This window comes from Camponotus floridanus, unplaced genomic scaffold (genome assembly GCF_003227725.1).
Source record: "Camponotus floridanus strain SB8 unplaced genomic scaffold, Cflo_v7.5 scaffold8, whole genome shotgun sequence".
Lineage (NCBI taxonomy): Eukaryota > Metazoa > Arthropoda > Insecta > Hymenoptera > Formicidae > Camponotus > Camponotus floridanus.
Genome location: NW_020229849.1, coordinates 3,325,650 through 3,341,572, shown reverse-complemented (window position 1 = coordinate 3,341,572; position 15,923 = coordinate 3,325,650). Strand labels below are relative to the sequence as shown.

General features: G+C 26.1%; 4 protein-coding genes across 6 annotated transcripts in view; 3 read left to right on the top strand and 1 right to left on the bottom strand.

Moving 5' to 3' along the window:
- Positions 1 to 15,923, bottom strand: part of LOC105254940 (non-structural maintenance of chromosomes element 3 homolog) — a 256,144-nt gene that overhangs the window by 205,937 nt on the left and 34,284 nt on the right. The window lies entirely within an intron of this gene.
- LOC112639657 lies at positions 1,192 to 4,471 on the top strand. Of its 2 annotated transcripts, none has more exons than XM_025414415.1 (8): positions 1,192 to 1,397; positions 2,295 to 2,414; positions 2,534 to 2,651; positions 2,743 to 3,004; positions 3,149 to 3,265; positions 3,377 to 3,414; positions 4,206 to 4,338; positions 4,395 to 4,471. In XM_025414415.1, exons 1-6 carry the CDS (start codon positions 1,254 to 1,256, stop codon positions 3,402 to 3,404), a joined length of 789 nt encoding a protein of 262 aa, XP_025270200.1. In that variant the 5' UTR covers positions 1,192 to 1,253; the 3' UTR covers positions 3,405 to 3,414; positions 4,206 to 4,338; positions 4,395 to 4,471. The 2 variants fall into 2 exon arrangements, with proteins under 2 accessions (XP_025270200.1, XP_025270199.1); XM_025414414.1 differs by having other exon boundaries at positions 3,324 to 3,414.
- Positions 5,746 to 10,604, top strand: LOC109609869 (odorant receptor 47a-like). Its single transcript, XM_020026979.2, has 9 exons — positions 5,746 to 5,943; positions 6,626 to 6,745; positions 7,260 to 7,377; positions 8,508 to 8,772; positions 8,957 to 9,073; positions 9,620 to 9,710; positions 9,915 to 10,060; positions 10,295 to 10,433; positions 10,520 to 10,604. The coding sequence occupies exons 1-9, from the start codon at positions 5,746 to 5,748 to the stop codon at positions 10,571 to 10,573; spliced, it is 1,248 nt and encodes a 415-aa protein (XP_019882538.2). The 3' UTR covers positions 10,574 to 10,604.
- Positions 10,983 to 14,369, top strand: LOC105249407. Its single transcript, XM_011254841.3, has 10 exons — positions 10,983 to 11,090; positions 11,351 to 11,596; positions 11,907 to 12,026; positions 12,369 to 12,486; positions 12,630 to 12,885; positions 12,981 to 13,091; positions 13,164 to 13,254; positions 13,620 to 13,756; positions 13,983 to 14,115; positions 14,217 to 14,369. The coding sequence occupies exons 2-10, from the start codon at positions 11,453 to 11,455 to the stop codon at positions 14,271 to 14,273; spliced, it is 1,167 nt and encodes a 388-aa protein (XP_011253143.3). The 5' UTR covers positions 10,983 to 11,090; positions 11,351 to 11,452; the 3' UTR covers positions 14,274 to 14,369.

Here is a 15,923-nt window from a genome sequence, read left to right as displayed (position 1 = left end):
GTTGGAATATTTGTTTCATCTACAGAATGCTTCGCCACGATAGGTTTATATATAAAATATAAAATATATACATATATATATGTATATATATATATATATATATATATATGCACACACAATGGCATATATTATATGTGGATAGCGCAATGATATAAGGGATCTTTCATTGTAGTTAATCAAGACTTCAATATCGTATTTTACGTTTATGTACTCTACACAATGTTGAGTTTAAATTCAATTATAGTATAATTGAATTAACAAAAGAATAACATCTTCTTTTCGTTTTCAGACAAGATATGATATTCAATTTCGCAGCAAGTAAAGATTTCGCTAGAGTTTAAAAAAATATGGAGACGCAACATAAATTTATTCAGATATTATTCAGATATTATATTTTCAAAAATGAATTTTGCACTTAATATATTTTAAATAAAAACTATGATACACATATTTTTATGTAGTTATTTTACTTTTAATTTTGATATTTTGAATATATAATATTTATATTAATACACGCACATTATTATTAAAAATAAATTCATGGTTTTCTCATTAGTATCTTCTCTATTATTTAATTAAAAAAAAGAAATACTTATAATTTGTTATTTTACATTAAAATTTTTATAATCACTTAAGTAATATAAAACAATGAATTTATTTTTTAAGATAATGTATATGTATCATTTATATGTATAAAAATATGTTTAATGGAGGTATTAACAACTGTGATCTTAATTGTGTCAATCATCAATTTAAAATATTTATAAAGTGTCGTGTAATTATTTAATGTATTCTGTTACATGAACATGTGATAGATCCGACATCAAAATGTTTAAAGTTGTAGAGGAAGATATAGGAGAAACCCTCTTGAAGGACAAATGTATTCTATAAGCGCCAACATTAGACTGAAGTGTGGACATTAACAAGAGAGTACAGCGCCTGCGCAGGATTATATTATGAAAAAGGTTTTATTTATATTAAAAGGATATGTTGAGATACTTTACTCAGCGTCGCATCGATTATGTAATTATATGTATATACATATAATTCACAGAGAAATATTTGATTACATCTGTTTCGATTACACGATGATATTTTACTTAATACCTGATATTATATTAAATTTGCGTTAAAATTTCCACTAAAAGAGAAAATTTGTGGACGATAATATTTAATCAATAAGTGCAAAAAGGGAGGGGGGGAGCGCACGTCGATTTTTTCACAGTCATACGTATTCTAGAGTTCGCAGAGAGATGATCTGTGTGACAACACAATATTTTAGTCGTAACAGAATGCTTCTGCTAGTTATGGGCTTGTGGCCCTATCAACAGTCAAAATTTGATCGATTTCGATTTATTTTCTTCCTTAGTATTTTGATCTCTGCTGTTTTATTTCAAGTAAGACAATATCTCGATATTATTATGAGTATAAGCTATAATATACAGTGATTTATAATTTTTTATTATTTACTGTGTACTTCAATCTCTCATTTATAATTTTCTAAATTGCATTTATAATTTATATTGGAAAGTGTATTTATACAGGACATCGAAAAAGAAGCTGAACGAAAAGATGAAATCAATTTACTAGAGAAAATAATTAACAGATTAGGAAGTATATTATGTTCAGTTAACATTATTTGATTGCATAAACTGTATGTGATATTATTGTATTAGTTTGTCTCCATTTGTCTGGAAATTAGGTCACGATATTTTTCTATAATAAAACTTTTGGTTTCAATCAGTCTTTATATTTTGTTATTCTAATATAGCACAATCATTTTGAAACATTCCCTGTACATAATTGTAATTATGATATATTTATATATAATATAAAATTATATTTTTATTATGCATGAAAAAGCAATTATTAGAATTTAGAATACTTGATTCATTATATTTCTACAGAATTTCTGATGTCAATAAATGTAGACAAGTTTATGATATATGCCTAAAATATATTTGTTTCCATATGGAATAAAAAAATAATCAGTATACCTTATTTGAAAATAATATATCATTTATTTTTATATTGTTAATACACTTTCTCATTTCTTTGATTACAACATATATGAAAATCAATACTAGAATGAAATTATAAAATAAAAATTAAATATATTTTTATCCGAAATCATACAAAGCGAAATTTTACTATAATCTCTAACGGAATATTATAATTTCGCAATGTCCGTTATACTATTGAAAATTCACTGTGCAAGACTTAACAGTTATTAATGGTAAAAATAAGAACAGATTCTTTAATATAAAACGTTTTTACAAAATTATTATTTTCAGTTTACTACATTTTTGAATTCAAAGTATACTGCTGATTTTGTCGTCAAGATTCTATCTAGTGCTCTCTTTTTCACTATCTTTGTTATAAAATATATATTTTTCGCTATTAATACCGAAACTGTAAGTTAACTATATGTTTATAAAATTCATTTTAAGAAACATTTCTGACAATTAAATTTTTATAACTAGCAAATCTTTCTGACATTCAAAGATGGTATAACAAATTGTTGGACTAACAGGTGAAAGATTTACTGACACAACTTCAACATGTGTACGACCAACTAAAAGATGAATATGAAAATGCTATCGTTGAAAAATATGGCTATAATGCGAAACGTGTTACGCTTATGCTTACAAGTATATAAAACAGAAATATCGTATCATATGTAAAATGTTCAAACATTATGCAACAGAAAATTAAATGATATTTACTTTTTAACGGTTTTAGCATTTTGTATTTGTAGTATATCTGCTCTTATTGTTGTACAATTTTGGTCGAATGTAATTGATATTATTTTACCGATAAATGTCTCTCGACCACATCATTTGCCGATTTTGACTGAATATTTCGTCGATCAAGAAAAATATTTCTTTTTAATTCTGCTACACTTAAATGCAGCATTTTGTACAGGAATAGCTGTAGTAGTAGCAATTGGAACGATGCTTATTGCATATCTGATACATATCTGTGGACTGTTTAAAATCACTAGGTAAAACAAAAAACAGAAACGTTAATCGAGATTATAATTAAAACTGTATTTCTATATAAATGTAGATTTCATATGTAAAATTATGTGCAAAATTATATTGCAATGACAAATAAATATGTTTCTTGATAAATATTGTATTCACAGTTATCGCATCAAATACGCAATGAGGAAAAGTATTTTACAAAATTATTGTCCGAAAAATGATATGTTGATATTAGAAGAAATAAGATATGCCGTAGATTTACACCGGCAAGCTATGAAGTTAGTATCCATTTTATAGTATGTATATAATAGTCTAATAATGTTTCTTTGTCTTAAGATTATCCAAAACTTTGGTGTCCAGATTTGAAAAAATGTTATTCTGTTTAATAGCAGTAGGAGTAATATCACTGAGCCTTAATCTTTTTCAGGTATATTTCGAATTTCAAGTTTTTTAAATTTGTTAAATGAATACTTTTTTATATTCTGTAATATAACAGAATATATGATATGTATTGTTTAGTGAGGGAGATATGTGTACATCTCACCTCTTTCTTTTTTTCTTTTTAACACTGTTATTTTTAGTTCACTAATACTGCTCTTTATATTTTTGTAAACAAAATAAATTAATGCGATAAAAATCACTCCAAACTGACAATTTCTATGCAAATTTCCTGGGCATGATTTATTATATAAATTTACTGTATTATATTTATTTTACTATATAATATTTTCACTAATTTATTTAGAAAATTAATATATGTATATCGTAGAATGATTTAGAAATCTATATCTAGAAAACTGGTTATCTGTAACAGCTACTAAAAGAGCTGCTAAAGTGACTTTAGGTACTAAACTTTATTTTTTAGATTTTTCGGGTTGCTTCGATCGCATATAATGTCGATGAAATTTTTTTTCCTTCCTTGCTTGCATTTATTAGTATTTTATACATGTTCTGCGCCAATTATATCGCACAAAATTTAACGGATCATAATAATCTTGTAGCTGTTACCATGTAAGATGTATAAAATTTAAAATTTAAAATCTTATAAAATTTAGTTATTAGTAAAATTTAGTTATTTATTTAGTTAGTATAGAATCAGTTTTATAAATTATTATATCAAAAGCACAGGTTATAGTACTTTATAAAGATTATGCTGCACGTGCATACCATAGCTTATTATATACAATTATAAATATTTTATTCGTATTAATTTTGTAGATATGACGTTCAGTGGTACATAGCTCCGTTATATGTACAGAAACTGATGCTATTTTTGTTGTTAAAAGATGCCAAAGATTTTACTTTAGGGGTCGGTGGATTATTTATCGGATCATTAGAGTGTTTTGCCACGGTAAGAAAATTAATATATCTCAGAATGCATTTAAATATTACAAGTAAACATTACAGTTGGTGAAAACTTCGGTCTCATATTTTACCGTCATATATTCGACGCAATAATAAGGAAAGAAGAGAAATAATAACGAATAAATTTCAATCTGACATCAATTTAATTAATCAAATCTCAATGTTACAATTTTTTAATATTATATATGAAATAGTTAATATTTAATCCTATAATTTGTATCTAAAGCGATCTCCAAAGATATAAATATATTTAATTAATAAAAAACAAAAAGAGATAGATTCCATAGATTTCATAGATTATATATGTTACATAGATTACATACATTACATACATTACATACGTTACATAAATTATATAAATTATATAAATTATACCGACTACATAGATTATATAAAATTTTACATAGATTACATAAATTTTTTAGTTCAGAAAAAACTGTGTAAGCATAATTTTATTTTAAGTATAAAACATTGATACAAATTCATTTTATTTTACTCAAGTTCTATTTTCTCTACTTGCAGTACATGCATTATTACATTACTTTTAAATAAATATTTTACATTGTAAATGTATATTGTCAAACTTTTTTTATTACTTCATTTTTTTATATCATCTATGTAAAAAAGAAATATCTAAATAAAAAGAAGAAATATCTAAATTAAAAAATAAAGCTGTTTCAATAAGAACTTCTTATATTATTTTTATATATGAATTTAAATGTCTTATTCACTTAAAAGAGAAGATTCTTCTGAAATAAGTGCCATAAAAGTAGCTATTATATACATATATTATGTGTTAATTAACATTTAATTAACGTTACATTGTCTTTAATTATTTCGCTTCTTCGTACATGCGATTTATATAGCATCAGACATGTATTAATTATTACTTTTAACTAATTTGTTATTAATATTAACGTTCTTAAATTTTTAAATTTAAGCATTTTGATAATAAAACATAATAAGAATTTATGTAAACATACAGACTAAAACACTTGGAAAATGATAAAATAATGTTACGTACCTGATGAGCGATAAGTTTAATAGATATTTCCAATTGAGAGACGATCTTTTCAAAGATCAACCATACCTTATGAGTGCGTGTACGAAAGTGACATTGCGACATCGAGAAAAAAGAAGTGCGCCTGCGTAATACTTTTTTCTTTCACGAATGCTTTTTCCCCTTTTTGTTGGGAAACGACATCCGTTAAATTGCTTCGAAATAACTTTAAATATCCTATCGATTATTTAATCGTGGACAATTTTCACGAGAAACGTTATTAAATTGCCAATGTGGGGAGTCAAATGTTTTCTAGCGCTTAATACCAATTTTACGATAAAATTTTCGTAAAAAAGAAGAAACACTCAATCGATCCGTCGAAGAAGGGGATGAATGGAATGTCAGGGACTTTTTCGCAGTCATATGCATCTCAACGCTCTCGAAGAGATGATCTGCGTGGAAAGTCGGTATTTTAACATCAATCGAATTCTCTTACTTACGGTTGGCTTATGGCCTTACGCACAATCCAAACTCGTTCGAACGCAACTGATTTTACTCTATGGCATTCTGACAAGCTTCATTGTATTTCAAGTACATCAATAATTTTACATAATTATGTATTATTCATATTATATAGGTTTTATAAGCTAACATACATATTGTTACGTGTAACCTGGTATGTATTTATTTAACTGTGGCATTTGTGATTTGGTATGTATTTGTGTTTATGATGCTACATATATTACAATAATACTTTCTATTATTTTTGCTACTTAAGGGAAATTATTTTTACTATTACTTTTATTGATACTGTTACAGGTATATAATTATAGGTTAGAGATATATACATAATTATATGTAATCACACATACATACACACACACACACACACACACACATACATACATATATATATATATATATGTGTGTGTGTGTGTGTGTGTGTGTGTGTGTGTGTGTGTGTGTGTGTGTGTGTGTGTGTGTGTGTGTGTGTGTGTGTGTGTGTGTGTGTGTGTGTGTATAAAATTATAATACTTTTCTATCTTATCAACAAACAAGAAAATCTAAATTATTATTATCTATACATATATGAGCTGGACAAACGGCAAAATGTAATTGCATTATTACATAATTTTGTGTGTATGTGTTACGTATTTTTTGCGCAGCTCATGGAAGATGGCAATTTATAATTTAGATATTTCTGTTCGTTGAGATAAGATAGAAACGTGTTACTTATTTGATGCGAGTAATTCAACAAAATTGTTTCTCACAGCTTATGATATTTGTGACTTCAAGATACACTCTACAATATGCCATCAAAATTCTTTCTGTCACATCTTTATTCATTTTCTATATTATACAATACAGCAAACTGTCCTTTAACATGGATGTCGTAAGTGAATAATATGAATTTTTTTCTACTTGATTGAACAAATGTGTCATATACAAGATGTTTCTAATAAGTGGAAAAGTTTCAGAAGATGATTCATTGTCGAAAATTAAGGGGAGTTTTTTATTAAAAAATTAACATTAAAAAGTTCTAATAAAAAATTGAATAGGAGTTGCTAGTTTCATCCCCTTATAACAATATGAGAGGCTAAAGAAAATATTAATAAATAACCTTTTTACTAGTAGAAAATATCCACCTAAATTCAAATACTTATTCCAAACTAACTTATTCTAAATTTGAGAAAAAAAATAAAAACCTAATTTTTATCTCCATTTTTGGAGGAGTGTAACTCCACAGGGAGGATGCACGAGTATATGTTTATATCAAAAATCCCTCTTAATTTTTGACAAAGAATTATCTCCTAAAATTTGTCGCACTTATTAAGAATCCTGTATATCGCAATATTTGTTATGCCTGAGAAAACACATGTAGTAGAAAAATTTCGTTGAAATGATAGGTGAAACATTTATTTATCCTACTTCAATGTACCTATAACGAGCTAAGGGATGAAAGTGAAGTTGCCATTATAGAAAAATATTGGAATATTGGAAGACGTTACACTGAAATGCTTACACGTAAGACTTATAATTTTATTTGCTTGAAAGAGCTTTTGATAAGTTTTTACTTTCTCGATTAACCTTGTATCATAATTGGATAGTTAAAGATAATACCGATATGAACCTAGAGCCTAACTTAATGAAAATTTAAAAAAATTAATACAGTTCGTTTGTACCTCGTTTGTACCTGTTTGTACCGCACTTTATTTCGTTTGTACTTCAAAGAGCAAAAAAATAAAAATTGATTAAAAAATAGTCAGCGCTCAATTTAAAGATATTTTAATTTTATTAACGCCATTCGATAGAGAATCGTTTGTGCCTGTATATATCTCTTTTCATTTCGTTTGTACCTCAAAGGAACCGGAAGTACAGGTGTTTCAAAAATCGACCAAGAGGTAGTTTCGCCATTTTTCGAGATATCGAAAAACAACCTACAGCATTCGATAGAGAATCGTTTGTACCCGTTTGTACCTCCCTTCAAATCGTTTGTACCTCAAAGGAATCGAAAGTACAGGTGTTTCAAAAATCGACCAAGAAGTACTTTCGTCATTTTTTGAGTACCTGCACTTCCGGTTCCTTTGAGGTACAAACGATTTGAAGAGAGGTACAAACGGATACAAACGATTCTCTATCGAATACCTTCGGCCGTTTTTCAATATCTGGAAAAATGGCGAAACTACCTCTTGGTCGATTTTTGAAACACCTATATTTCCGGTTTCTTTAAAGGTATAAACGATTTGAAGAGAGGTACAAACGGTTACAAAAGATTCTCTATCGAATATCGTCGGCCATTTTTCGATATCTCGAAAAATGGCGAAACTACCTCTTGGTCGATTTTTGAAACACCGGTACAAACGATTCTCTATCGAATGGCGTTAATGAAATTAAAATATCTTTAAGTTGGGCGCTGACCATTTTTTAATTAATTTTTATTTTTCTGCTCTTTGAGGTACAAACGAAATAAAGTACGGTACAAACAGGTACAAACGAGGTACAAACGAACTGTATTAATTTTTTTAAATTTTTATTAATTTAGGTGCCAGATTCACATCGGTAAAGATGATATAAATTATATATGACGTAAAATAGTTATCAATTTTTAAAATATATTGATAAGTAAATATTATGGTTTTTACATCATCATTTAGTGCTTGCTGCGTCTTGCATAATTGCCTTTATTCTTTCTCCATTTCTACCGCAAATTTTCGCCGCTGTGTTGTCTGGGAACGAGTCGCGGCTACACATTTCGCTACAAATCGTCACGGACTATTCTATTGATCAAGAAAGATATTTTTACTTAATTATGTTATATACCAATATAGCATTTTGCATAGGAATACTAGCATTGTTAGCGACGGGAACAATGTGCATAACGTATGTTCAACATATTTGTGGAATGTTAAGGATTGCTAGGTGAGAAAATTAATGTAGTAATGGTTACGAAAATTTGTATACAAACAAATCTGAAAGATTCGTTACTTCGGATAAAGTTCGATAAAATTATATTAAATTCATATAGAGATTTATATGAGAGATTATTATGTGATAACGTATCGTATACGACAATTATAAAATTATTAACATAAATTATTTACAGTTATCGTATGGAGAGGATCATGAAAGTCGATACTCGATCAATAAGCGCTCCAAAAAGTGCAAATTTAATTTACATGGGTATTGTGTATGCTGTGGATATGCATCGCAAAGCTATAAAGTTTGTATTCATTGGATGTATGGAAAATAACATAATAAGTATAGGATTCACTTTAATGTAAATTTTTTGGAAATTTTTTTTGGCAAAAATGTCAAATCTCAAATATTATATCATATTAATCATTTTATTTCATCATTATATCATTTTAATTGCTAAAAACGATTAAAAATTTAATAGTTTTGATACAAAGTAATATTATAAAAATTTTATTCATTTAATTTAACGTAAAATTTTTAAACTTTAAAACATTTTTAATTAAAAGCTTATTCTTTAATATCTCAAAATTTTATGTGATTGTTTGCAAAATGGTGTGGGACTTTTTAATTCAGTTTAACGACATCTGCTTGTGTTTTTTTGATGGGCCTTGTTACGTCAAACATCCTGTATACTATATACAAAAAAAAATGTCAAAGAAGTGTAAAATCAATACCATGCTCTAAAATGAATTTTATTGAATTAAAAATATTTATCATTAAATTGATTTTTATGTATTACGATAAATAATTGTATAAATGCAAATAATATTTTTTATATTTTCTGTTGAAGGTTTATAAAAATTTTTATTTTCTCGATTAATAAATTTTTGTTCTTCCTTATAATGGACGGTTTACTTACAGCAAGTCTCAATCTTTATCAAGTAAGTTCTTTCCTTCGTACATGTATTTTTTAATCAAAAGTGTGCAATTGTACATCATTTCGTAACAAGATATGTAGTGGTTTATTTTTCTTAACTAATTCGAATGAATCATATCTGATCGGTGTTATTCAATTTACAAAATATGGAATCATTGAAATATACATAAAAAATTGATTATGCTATTGTCTAAAACTCGCATATTAGATTTTTCAGGAATTGTCATTTGAATGTTCTGTCGCAAAAATTATACAACATTCTATTTTTTTGACAATCTACTATATATATACTTTCGTCGCCAACTATTGTGCGCAACAAATTATGGATCATAATAATCATATATTTGCTACTGTGTAAGAAAAACTTTTTGATGTGATAATCACGAATTAAAATAATTATGATAAAAGAATAAGGCAATATACAAAATAAAATTCACAAAAAGCAAAAATTAAAATGCTTTCTTAAACAAATATGCGTATTCTAAAAATTATTAGTTTTATGTTCTCTTTCTCTCTCTCTCTCTCTCTTTCTCTCTCTCTCTCTCCTGTGAAAAATCATCAGTCAGCTGTTTGATCATCGTTTCGTAGGTACAATGTTCAATGGTATATAGCTCCCTTACATATACAAAAGCTGATACTATTTCTGTTACAAAGAGGAACTAAGACTTTTGAAAACCTAGTAATTATTGGTGGATTATTTATAGGATCCTTAGAAGGCTTTGCCACGGTGAAAATTTTATCAGAGTTTATTCAACATTTCACTTTATTTCAAACATCACACACTTTATTTAAAGAAAATATCTTTTATTTCAGTTGGTCAGCACGTCAGTTTCGTACTTTACATTTCTTTATTCCACGAAACAATAACATATGATATCGATGAACTAATATTATATAAAATCAACAGTATATATGCGATATATATACATATACGGATATATTAAAATAGATAAAATAATATAATGGAATTGCACAAATTAATAGAAATGCGATGATAATAATTAAAATGAATATAATTATTTAAATTTTTATAGATTATACTTTTTTGCCTAATTCGACATATATATATATACATCGAATGATGCATCTTTAAATATAAATGATTTAAAGAAATATTTTAATGGAAATAAATATTTAAACTTGTTAATAGCAAGTGGCGTCAGCTAGAAAATTAAGAAAATTAGAAAATATAAAATATCAGAGAATATATAAAAGAAATTACACAATAAAGAGAAAGTACATAACAAAACAACATGCAATGAATAATAATATATTTTGGTAGTACCAATTAAAAAATACTCACATGCTGATATTGAGCACAACTTATTGTTAGTTGAGTGTTTTTTTAGCAATGAATGCAATAGAATGAAACAGACATCGAAAAGTAAGGATTGCGACTGCGCGAAAAGCGCAGTATTGTATAAAAAAGTTCTCTCATGAATGTTTTTCCGTGAGAAAATAACATTTGTCAAATTGCTTTCAATGTGAAATTGATTGCTTATTTATAAATTTGCACTTAAGAAAATTTCTTAAATTACATAATTACGTAATTGCCCAATTTTGTGCACAATTTTGTAAAGTTCTTCTATGCATTATTCAAAACTTCCTATTTATCGAATTAGATGATTACTGTAAAATTTACAGTATAAGAGAAGAAAACCATGCATGAAATAATCGATGAATCGAAAAGAGAGGGATTTGCGTCTACTAATTTTCCGTCAAACTTGAATCGACAGTCACGGAAAAATGATCAGTCTCGAGACTCAACATTTTAACATCAATCGAATTCTGTTGCTTATCATTGGTTTGTGGCCTTATCAACGGTCGCTTCTAATCGAACTTCAATTAATTTTACTTTTTGGTATTCTGATATCTTTTATTGTATTTCAGGTATGTCCAAATTTACATTTTATTTTATATATTACAAAATCGTATTACATTGTCGTAAAAGAGAATCAATACATTATTTTAATTTTATTGCCCGATTTAAATATTATTTATATTAATTATATTAATATATATATATATATATATATATATATATATATAATTATTATATTACAATTATATGAAATTGCTTATTATATATCTTTCTTGTAAAATTACGTAATAAAATTAACAAAAAATTCAGAATTTATAATCTAATAATGTCGAATAATGCAGCTTTTTTCAATATGACGAATAACATTATTATTTTCAGTTCACAACATTTATAACATCGGAATGTACTTTGGACCTAATCTATAAAGTTTTATCTTCTGCATTCTTTTTCATTTGTTTTGCAATCAAATATAATTCATTTTGGATTAATGCCGATATTGTAAGCGTGTAAACCATCACTGATAAATGTATCTTCGAATGCAATACATTTATATGGATTTCCATATTCATTACTCTCGGTCGATATAATTTATATTTTCTTAATATTCATTACTTTCTTATTCTTCGTCTTTCTCTCTTTCTCACTCTCTTTCCCTCTCTCTCTCTCTCTCTCTCTCTCTCTCTCTCTCTCTCTTTTTCTTTCTTATCATAATATAGTTCAAAAAAAATATTAAGTAGACAATCTATTTTGAATTCAATCAAGAAAGAATGCGGAAATCCAATTAAAATTATTTTCAAAAGTTGCAAACAGAAACGACATACAATATTGTTAACGTAATAGTTAAGGAGTTCGCTGAAGCAACTTCAAGATATATATAACGAAATAAAGGACAAAAATGAAATCGCTATCATAGAAAAATATGGAAGCAAAGCGAAACGTTTTACATTTAGAATTATATGTAAGATATTGTTTCTCGAGCTTTCATTTATTTTTAAATATCTCTTTGCATTGAAATAAATATTTGCAATTGTAAGATAATTTAAAAATTAAGGAATAATGTATTAATTAATTTATATGACTATTTTTTGAAACTTTTCTTAGTACTTGTCATAGGATATCAATGTACATTTATTTTGCTATATATGTGGCCGTACATTTTGGTTCTAACAAGTAAATCTCGATTACGTTCTTCGCCATATATTATGATAGAATATTTTATTGATCAAGAAAAATATTCCTATTTAATTACACTGCATAGACATGCAGCATGTTTCATAGGCATAATAGCAATGGCAGCGACAGGAACTATGCTCCTAGCATACCTTCAACATACATGTGCTTTATTTAGTATCGCTTGGTAAGTAAAAAAATTAAAACTGAGTAAAAGAAATTAAATAATATTTTAAGACACATACAAATAATGTAATTACATGAATAAAGTTATATTTGCAGTTACCGAATCGAGCAAGCAATTGGTACGTCACAAAAAAATGGTTTTGCAAATGAGCAAAAAAGTTGTAAGGAAATAATTCGCGCTGTAAACATTCATTGTCACGCTATGAAGTTTGTATTATTGTTACAATAATAACAAAAATATTTAATTCTCATAATATATATTTTCTCATGTTTATAAAGGCTTAGTAATTTTTTAATATCCAATTTTGTGGGATCATATTTTCTCTTGATAGCGGCTGGCGTGATTTGCTTAAGTTGTAATCTTCTTCGGGTAAATTTTATTTATAAATTCTTGAATGATTAGTGCGCTACTTTGTAATTAAAATTAATAAAATCAAAATCAATCAACAACAAATTCCAAAGATAAAAATACATAACGACATGGTTTTCTAATGATATATCGTTTAAAAACATTTAAAGAAATTTATTGCATGCTTATATCTTTACAAATAGAAACTACATATATGCAAGATATATGCATACTTCTTTCGAAATTATGCAATATCTCGTAATTGTGTAAACAATAAATAATAACATATTACTTAATATGGATCTTAATCTAACTGACATGTTTTAAAACATGCACAGAACAATATGATGCGATAAAACACAAATGATGTATTTCATAATTTTCAGATTGCGTCATTTACCGGTAACATTGGACAACTTCTATTATCTATCATTCATTTAAGTATCCATTATATATATTTGTTTCTTGCTAATTATAGTGCACAAGAAGTTACGGATCATAATGAATATGTGTTTGCCACAGTGTAAGAAAAATTTTCAAAAGTTTCACATTAATATATTTGTTTTGCAAATACTTATATACTGAAATTTGAAATTTCTGATAGAATTAATACGCTTTGAACATAAAAATGAATATACAGAAAAATGAATATACATGTGCATGCATATATTTGTGTATGTAGGCGCGTGCATTCATACATATAATAAAAGAATTTTTATTTAATTGAAATATATTCAATTCTTTTGTAGATATAATGTCCGTTGGTACATGGCTCCAATACGTATACAGAAAATGATACAATTTCTACTACAAAAAGGTACTAAAAGTTTTTATCTGATTCTCGGTGGAATATTTGTAGCGTCTATGCAAAATGCTGCTTCGGTAAGAAATGTGCAAATATATCGCACACATGTAATGTGTTACAATTTTTTCATTGATATGTAATAAGTGAACAAATCAAAATAAAACTCGTTTCATTGCAGATAGCAAGTACTTCCATATCGTACTTCACTGTTCTTTATTCTACCCGGCAAGTTTAAAAGTATTGTAAAATCTCATTTTATATACATATAAGATGGACAAATATAGACTAATTGTTCTCTTAAAATGTAGCATTATTATAGTTTTCATAAAAAACAAAATATATAAATAATAGAAGATAAAAAATAAAAACCTCTAAAAGAATTATTGTTATATTTTAATGTACAGGGATTGTATGTATACAAAAATCGTAGAATTCAACAACTTTAAATGTAATATAAATGTATAAAAATATGTTATAATATAATTTAAAAAAATTATATTTATGTTTTATTATTATATTTATATTTATTTATATTTTTATTTATTATTATTTTAGTAAAATGTAGTATAAATTTGTAAAAAATATATAATGATATAACTTTAGAAAAATTATATAAAATGTAGTTTAAATGTTGAAAAAAATGTAGTGATATAAGATTAGAAAAATGATATAAAATGCAAAATAATGTTAATTTTTATCATTACTATCTATTGTTGATGAAAGCGCAATTAATAATTGTATTTTTTATTTAATTATATTTTATATTATATTGCCTAGTTATTTCAAATGATTTCCAAAAAAAAGCAGTCTGAAATATGATATTAATTGAAATTTATTTATTTTAAAGAATCTCATATATTTTAAATATAAAGATTAAGGTGGAGAAAAATTTTCATGAGCAAGAAGTTTAAAAATCAAATCTATATATGATAGCATAGTTTAAAGTGAATGTCATTGGAAAACATTAAAATGAGATTTTCGCATGTCTCATTCTACAGATCTCGATTTTTTTATATTGTCAAGAATTTAAATATTCGTGCAAATATTTTTTGTAAATACACACACACACACACACACACACACACAAGATGGAGCATTCAAAATATTACAAATTGTTACATATCTTTCGAAATACACATTATTGCAAAAGATGTTTTAGACAAAAATTGTTTGATTTAAAGGTAGAAAAAAGAGATGTAATCTTAGATGTAAGTGTTAATATGATATAAATTTGAAGAAAAATTATGTAGAATAAAAGAAGATGATGTTCCTTAGTAGCTTTTGTAGACAAAAGAGCAATTATTAACTGTATTTTATTTCAAATGTTATTTAATTGTACACATTGCCCAGTTATTTCAAGTTTAAGAGTTTCTAATGTCTAAGAATCTTTAATGATATCATTTAAAAATAATTTTTTATAAAGTATCCCGTTCATTTTGAATGTAAAAGTGACTTGTTCAAATAGGTTAAAATTAAAATATATTAGTTAAAGTGATGATCAAAACTCTTCATTGTCAAAATATTTCAAAACATATAATCTATAAATAATGTAAGACAAACGATATTATATACAATATTAATACGATATTAATTTATGTAATAGTATTAATTCGCTTAAAGTGAATATTATTGGAAATTAACAACATACAAGAAATTAAGAATATAAGAAATTCATATATCAGTATAAGATTTTCAAATCTTTTGTTTTATGCATTATCTCGAACTTGTTTTTTTTAATGTAAAATGTATATTGCATACATCGAATTCTATGTATCTTTAAATATATACATTTTAAAAATATATATTAGTGGAAACAAATATTTAAATAATATATTTTTTTAAACATATTTTTAGTTTAATATATTTTTTGCAAATGTCATCAGCT

Excerpts from the sequence above, each read along its gene's own strand:
- LOC109609869 (XM_020026979.2), top strand. The coding sequence starts at position 5,746 with ATGGAATGTCAGGGACTTTTTCGCAGTCATATGCATCTCAACGCTCTC. Across the intron at positions 5,944-6,625 it reads CAAGCTTCATTGTATTTCAA|CTTATGATATTTGTGACTTC; the intron begins GTACATCAATAA and ends TGTTTCTCACAG. Across the intron at positions 10,061-10,294 it reads AATCATATATTTGCTACTGT|GTACAATGTTCAATGGTATA; the intron begins GTAAGAAAAACT and ends ATCGTTTCGTAG.
- LOC105249407 (XM_011254841.3), top strand. The coding sequence starts at position 11,453 with ATGATCAGTCTCGAGACTCAACATTTTAACATCAATCGAATTCTGTTG. Across the intron at positions 13,092-13,163 it reads ATTCATTGTCACGCTATGAA|GCTTAGTAATTTTTTAATAT; the intron begins GTTTGTATTATT and ends ATGTTTATAAAG. Across the intron at positions 13,757-13,982 it reads GAATATGTGTTTGCCACAGT|ATATAATGTCCGTTGGTACA; the intron begins GTAAGAAAAATT and ends ATTCTTTTGTAG.
- LOC112639657 (XM_025414414.1), top strand. The coding sequence starts at position 1,254 with ATGATCTGTGTGACAACACAATATTTTAGTCGTAACAGAATGCTTCTG. Across the intron at positions 1,398-2,294 it reads TCTCTGCTGTTTTATTTCAA|TTTACTACATTTTTGAATTC; the intron begins GTAAGACAATAT and ends TATTATTTTCAG. Across the intron at positions 3,005-3,148 it reads GGACTGTTTAAAATCACTAG|TTATCGCATCAAATACGCAA; the intron begins GTAAAACAAAAA and ends TTGTATTCACAG.